The following is a 7,235-nucleotide window of genomic DNA, read 5'->3' on the forward strand; positions in this document are numbered from 1 at the left end:
TACAAAGTTCATGACCATTGATACACTGTCAATAAAAAAAAACAACTATGGGTAAATCGACTACTAGTGTAGCACCTATAATTCAAAGTCCAGTCTAAAGTAACGTGTCGCAGGCACATGATGTTTTTGTTACCGTGACACCTGAAGCCACAGGCACGGTTTATCGAGAAACAAAAATGAATCTCGACGGTCAGAACCATGCTGCCGTGGTCTTCACCCAGACTACCCGGGTGGCAAAACATGATTTTATCGAAGGCTTGGTAGAGGATTGGGATAACGACGAAGAAATTTCTGGTGCATTGTCTAAATATTTTTTTTCCAATGATGGTTAGAAGAAAGAAGTGGTTGTAGCTTTGAAGAAGATGAAGCATAGAAAAGCAGTAGGCCCAGACGATATACCAATCGAAGTGTGGAAAGTTTTGGGAGAGACAGGTATAACATGGCTCACTGACCTTTTCAATAGGATTTTGAAAACGAAGAAGATGCCAAATGAGTGGTGAACGAGCACTTTGGTGCCTATCTACAAGAATAAAGGCGACGTACAAAATTGCATGAACTATAGGGGTATTAAGCTAATGAGTCATACAATGAAGCTCTGGGAGAGAGTCATTGAGCATAGATTGAGGCAAGAGACACGGGTTTCAGACAACCAATTCGGGTTCATGCCAGGGTGCTCAACCATGGAGGCAATCTATCTCTTACGAAGATTGATGGAAAGATATAGAGATGGGAAAAAGGATTTACACATGATTTTTATAGATTTGGAAAAAGCGTATGATAGGGTCCCAAGAGACATTCTTTGGAGGATTTTAGAGAAGAAAGGAGTACGAGTAGCATATATCCAAGCTATAAAGGATATGTATGAAGGAGCAAAGACTGCCGTAAGAACTCATGAAGGACAAACCGAAAGCTTTCCCATAACTGTAGGATTACATCAAGGCTCATCCTTAAGTCCTTACCTTTTTGCGTTGGTAATGGATGAGTTAACATGACATATTCAAGATGATATTCCTTGGTGTATGCTTTTCGCAGACGATATAGTGTTGATAGATGAAACTCAGGAAGGGGTAAATGCAAAGCTTAACCTTTGGAGAGAAGTGTTGGAATCTAAAGGTCTTCGCCTAAGCTGATCAAAGACAGAATATATGGAGTGCAAGTTCAGTGCAAATGGAAGCCAAAATGAGTTAGGGGTGAGGATCGGAGATCAAGAAATACCAAAGAGCGATCGTTTTCGTTACCTAGGATCTATCTTGCAAAAGAACGGAGAATTAGATGGAGATCTCAACCATATAATACAAGCTGGATGGATGAAGTGGAAGAGTGCATCCGGCGTGTTGTGTGACCGCCGTATGCCACTGAAGCTTAAGGGAAAATTTTATAGGACGGCAATAAGGCCGGCGATGCTGTATGGCACAGAATGTTGGGCGGTGAAGCATCAACACGTACACAAAATGGGTGTAGCGGAGATGAGGATGCTTCGTTGGATGTGTGGGCATACAAGAAAGGATAAGATTAGGAATGAGGATATCCGGGGTAAAGTAGGAGTAGCCGAAATTGAAGGAAAGATGAGAGAAAATCGGTTACGGTGGTTTGGACATGTGCAAAGAAGGCCTACTGACGCTCCGATTAGAAGATGCGACTATGGGACAGAGGTTCAGGGCCGAAGGGGTAGAGGAAGACCTAGGAAAACTTTGGAAGAGACTCTAAGAAAAGACTTAGAGTACTTGGATCTAACAGAGGACATGACACAAGACCGAGCACAATGGCGTTCAACGATTCATATAGCCGATCCCACTCAGTGACTTGGATTTTCCAAGTCTCAAACCGAGAAGTTTTCCTCACTCGGGAAATTAAGGGAATACTACCTTAACCTACATGCTCCACTCACAAAGCTTCAACATACAAGCTTCAACAAAAGAAAATTCAGAGAACTTAGCGAAGAAGGCTTTGGTGTATTTAACACAATACGTTGTAATGAAGGAAAGCTATTTATTGATATCCCCGATAAGTCACAAATATGTACATATACATGAGTCAAAATAAACAAACAAGAGGAAGCCTTCACAAATGTTGCTTAGGAGAAGTCTCAGCAGTCGGTAGAGCCCCAGAAAGAGCAGGCACTGGAGGGGGATCATTTGGAGCCTCAGTACTGGACAGAACCCTAGAAGGAGGAGGCAGCAGAGGTTGATCATTTGGAGCTTCATTACGCGGTACAGCCCCAGAAGACGAAGGCAATAAATGCCTTTGGAACAAACCCACAAATCTCTGATGATCAAGTAAAACCTAACCATCAGATTCCTTCATCTGGTCAAGCTTCCTCTTCATGTTTGTAGCATAGTCATGTGCGAGCCGGTGCAACTGTTTATTCTCATGCTTGAGCCCTCTAATCTCCTGTTTAAGACTCATCACTTCAGCCGCCAATGATTCAACTTGGAGGGTTCGAGCAAATAGGCGTTGGGCCATGTTAGACACAGAACTTGCACATTGAACACTGAGAGCTAGAGAATCCTTAACAGCCAACTCATCAGACCGTTTGGAAAGTAGTCTGTTATCTTTGGGAGTGAGAAGGTTCCTGGCCACTACCGCAGCGGTCATATCATTCTTCATCACGGAATCCCCAACGGTAAGAGGACCAGTAGGGGAGACGAAGGATGGGCGCCATATGTTGTCTGGAGAAGGCGTGGCTGCCTCTTCAACAAGGTTCAAGTCAAAACGACGGTCGGAGGGGCCAGACATTTTCAAAGGTGTTGAAGAGAGAAAAGGTCGGACAAATCAAGATCTTAGAAGTGCAAGAATGGAGCTTCTACTGGTGGAGATTCAAGTGTGCTTTGGAACTTAATGCCAGCCTCTATAAAAATCTGCACTCGACGGAGCTTCAGAAATCGAAGAGGCGTTTGCTTTCTCAAAAGCTGGGCTGCTCAGAGACCACGAGACGTTTGCTTTCTCAAAAGTTGGGCTGCTCAAAGACCACGAAGGCCGATCTCAGAAATCGAAGAGGCGCTTACTTTCTCAAAAGCTGGGCTGCTCAGAGACCACAAGGGCCGATCTCAGAAATCGAAGAGGCACCTACTTTTCCAGCCTTGTCAGCACCTGTCAGCTTTGCGGAAATTATGGGCATTATGTCGAAGATTTCTGATGAAGTAGAAAGCACATGAATCTTACTATTCAATCACCCACTTCCCACACGCAACATTAGATCATGGGTACCACAAATAACTTTGCCAAAGTTCTTTGACAAAGTTGAGACACGTGAAGCTTGCAGCTCCCACTACACCGCTCTGACCAAGAAGGGTAAAAGAATAGCAAAGAAACAGCACTAACAAAGTTTAGACACATAAATTTTGAAGGTCTAGCTACCATATTATTACCCACAAGGGTAAAGGAACAGTACCACTGCTGGATAATTGGAAAGTCCCTGTGTGTCAACCTCTGTGCTTCGTGGCAAGATAGACTAGCAAACATGCCCAACCTTTTCCCACATTCGAGAAAACACTCCCAACAAGATTGCTTGCTCCAAAATCGATGAGGCACCGCCCTCCGAATCTCGAGAGCCAGACTCCCAACATGATTACTTTTTCAAAAATCGAAGAGACACCGCTCTCCGAATCTCGAGAGCCAGACCCTTAACAGGATTGCTTTCTCAAAAATCGAAAAGGCATCGTTCTCTGAATCTCGAGAGCCAGATCTCCGACAGGATTGCTTGTTCGAAAACCGAAGAGGCACCACTTTCCCAACTTCAAGAGCCGGATCTCCTTGGATAAAGCTTGTCTGTAATCTTTACACGCAACATCAACTTTCCAGATACCACAGACCACTTTTTCAAAGTGCTCTGATAGAGTTAAAACATGTGAAGCTGGCAGCTCCCACTGCCGTGTTATGACCAAGCAGGGTAAAGGAATATCATTACTACTTGTTGTTAGGGAGACTCCTATATATGTTGACCTCCATCCCCAACAGACAGGCAGACCTGCAAAAATGCTCAACCCTTCCTCATATCTGAGAGGGCACTCCCAAAGAAGCCTTTCGAAATATTCAGCTTTCTTTCCCCCCGATAATACCTCTGCAAACAAGCTATACTAGAGCAAGAATATCTCATATCATCAGGGTTAAAAGCAAGAGTATCCCATATCATGTTTTTTCCCTGTCTTTTCCTTTGGCCTTGTTCTTACCTGCAAGACAAGGAGAAAGAGAGCAATCAGTCAACGCTTGGAATCAAGCTTCCAGTCAGGAACTGACTGCCTGGAACCCCTTACTTGATTACTTACCTGGCATTGCTCTCGAGTACTCATCTTCAACATCTTATGCTTCCAGGGAAGATACCGCATCTGCCTGAGGAACATATAGGGCAAGTGAGAAGGATACAAGGAAGCATGTGGAGACAAGCGTAACAGCACACGTGCCGATACATCCACTACTCTGTCAAAAGCAAAAGTATCCCATATCAGCAGGGTCGAACGTACTATAGATTTGATGGACTTGTTTTGACCCTCAAATTCTTCAGTCGGCCTTATACTCTGGAGGAAACCAGAAAACCCTCCAGCCCAGTTCAAGAATAAGCATGTGGAAAGTTACTTCTTCAAAAGCAAAAGTATCCCATATCATATCTTCTCATTTTTCTTCTCTTTATCCTTCATGCTGCCTGCAAGATAGGGAGAATGTGAACAATCAGCCGGAACTCGAAATCAAAGTTCTGATTTGGGACTGATTGCTTGGAGCTCTGATTGCTTACCTTGTCTGTCACCTCTTTCAGCAGATCCCCTAGCTCGGCGACTTGGAGGACTTCTACTACATGGTTTGTATCGCGCTTGAGCAAGCCTGAAACTACAAGTAAGCTTCAAGTGAAATTGATACATTACCTTGTGCATCTCAACCAGTTAAAGATACCACCCCTGGATGGAGGAAGAGTACTTCCAGAGAAGATGCCACATCTACCTACGAGACAGATAAGGCAAGTCAAGACGATACCACACTCCGGAACTTAGAAGTTTCGTGATTACGAGATCATTCTCCCACAATATTTCCTAATGTCATTTGTATTAAATCATTCACTTGTACTCACTAAAAGAGAGCTTGAACCTATGTACTTGTGTAAACCCTTCACAATTAATGAGAACTCCTCTATTTCGTGGACGTAGCCAATATGGGTGAACCACGTACATCTGGTGTTTGCTTTCCTATCTCTATCCATTTATATACTTATCCACACTAATGACCGGAGCAATCTAGCGAAGATCACAAAAAGTGACCGTTTTCGCTACCTAGGATCTATCTTGCAAGAGAACGGAGAATTAGATGGAGATCTCAACCATAGAATACAAGCTGGATGGATGAAGTGTAAGAGTGCATCCGGCGTGTTGTGTGACCGTCGTAGGTCACTGAAGCTCAAGGGAAAATTTTATAGGACGGCAATAAGGCCAGCGATGTTGTATGGCACAGAATGTTGGGCGGTGAAGCATCAACACGTACACAAAATGGGTGTAGCGGAGATAAGGATGCTTCGTGGGATGTGTGGGCACACGAGAAAGGATAAGATTGTGAATGAGGATATCCGAGGTAAAGTAGGAGTAGCCGAAGTTGAAGGAAAGATGAGAGAAAATCGGTTACGGTGGTTTGGACATGTGCAAAGAAGGCCTACTGACGCTCCGGTTCGAAGATGTGACTACGGAACAGAGGTTCGGGGCCGAAGGGGTAGAGGAAGACCTAGGAAAACTTTGGAAGAGACCCTAAGAAAAGACTTAGAGTACTTGGATCTAACGGAGGACATGACACAAAACCGAGTGCAATGGTGTTCTAGGATTCATATAGCCGACCCCACTTAGTGGGAAAAGGCTTTGTTGTTGTTGTTGTTGTTGTTGATGGTTAGAAGAACAATCTTGGCAATTTGAGCAAATTTTTGGCCTAGAGATGAAAAACGTACTTGAAGCAGTGCGTGAGAACAACTCGGGGAATAATAAGTTGCTTGAAATTCTAGTTAACAAAGCTCATGAGAATGAGCCCGTCGATCAACCCAGGCAGCGCCATTTTTAAAGAATGCCCCTTTGGGAGGGGAAAGGTTGCCGCTGGTATAGGCCAACGTAGAATTCACTAAGCCCATGATGATTAATCTTGAAAAAAAAATATTGTGAGCCAAAATTCATGGATATGGTTGAAGTCTAGAGAATGATCGATTCGTCCTTAAAAAAAGGGCCAAAATTCCCAAAGTCTATCCATCCATACCTAGCCTTTGTCGAAAGGTTTGAATATCCCCGAGGATTCAAGATCTCAGATTGCAGTCTCTTCACTGGGGAATCATCCTCGTCCTCATTAGAACACGTGGCTGGATTCATTGCTCAATGTGGAGATGTTAATAGTGATTTCCATAAACTACAACTGTTTAATTTCTCATTGATAGGCATGACGTTCGCACGGTACATCAACCTTCCACCAAATTCTATACAAAAATCAGAATGAAAGTGTTAGTATCTTATTCGGCTAGGATGGCTCATTCATCTGATGAGTGATAAATGGAATTTCTTACCAGGTTCAAATCAGCTAGGAATTGATGTCGAGTACCCCTGCTCGAGGTCGAATTTTTTAGGCTCGTTCAGAATGGCCTAGATGTGGAATACAAGAAGAAATTCTTGAGGGCAAACTTTTGAGATATGTATGAGTTGGCTCACCACGTCGAGCAATATGATTATTTGCTTAAAGAAGAAAAAATCTCGAACACTCCAACTTATGGTACGATTTATAAGAATATAACAGTAAGTTATGCATCAGCCGGTGAAGGAAAAAATTATTTTAAACTAGTTCATTTGAGCAATATCTATGCATGCAATTAACAATTAAAGGCGGAATCATGCTTGTAGGCACTTAAAAACAAAACTTTACCCATGAAATTTAAGATCTAGTAGTTGTGGTGAACCCAGACTCAACTCAAATCTTAAAGAAAAGAGTTGAGAAACTTTTATACCTTTGAAGCACCTCTTTGCATAAGCAAAGGCTAATCACCCAAAAGAGAGGGCCTTCATTCCTTACTTCTTAGCTCCATGGATTTCTTGGAGGAGGATGGTTGAATGGATTCTCTAAGTTCCCAAGAAAGGGAACCTCTAAGTTTCCACACCAATGAGAGACTTGAAGAAGAGATGAGTGACCTTGGAGGAGGATTGATACTAGTAAATCCCCTCCAAGAGGGCTGGCCTCCTAGAGAGAAAAAGGAGAGCTTATGTTCTCTCCAATTTCCTTAAGAGAGAACC

The 7,235-nt window shown here is 43.2% G+C and overlaps 1 protein-coding gene across 1 annotated transcript; it reads left to right on the forward strand.

The window, feature by feature from the left end:
* Positions 1-3,878: 3,878 nt before the first annotated feature.
* Positions 3,879-5,849, forward strand: LOC126590561 (uncharacterized). Its single transcript, XM_050256018.1, has one exon. It carries the CDS (start codon positions 5,328-5,330, stop codon positions 5,817-5,819), a length of 492 nt encoding a protein of 163 aa, XP_050111975.1. The 5' UTR covers positions 3,879-5,327; the 3' UTR covers positions 5,820-5,849.
* The last annotated feature ends 1,386 nt before the right edge of the window (positions 5,850-7,235 follow it).

Source organism: Malus sylvestris, chromosome 11 (assembly GCF_916048215.2).
Source record: "Malus sylvestris chromosome 11, drMalSylv7.2, whole genome shotgun sequence".
Classification (NCBI taxonomy): domain Eukaryota; kingdom Viridiplantae; phylum Streptophyta; class Magnoliopsida; order Rosales; family Rosaceae; genus Malus; species Malus sylvestris.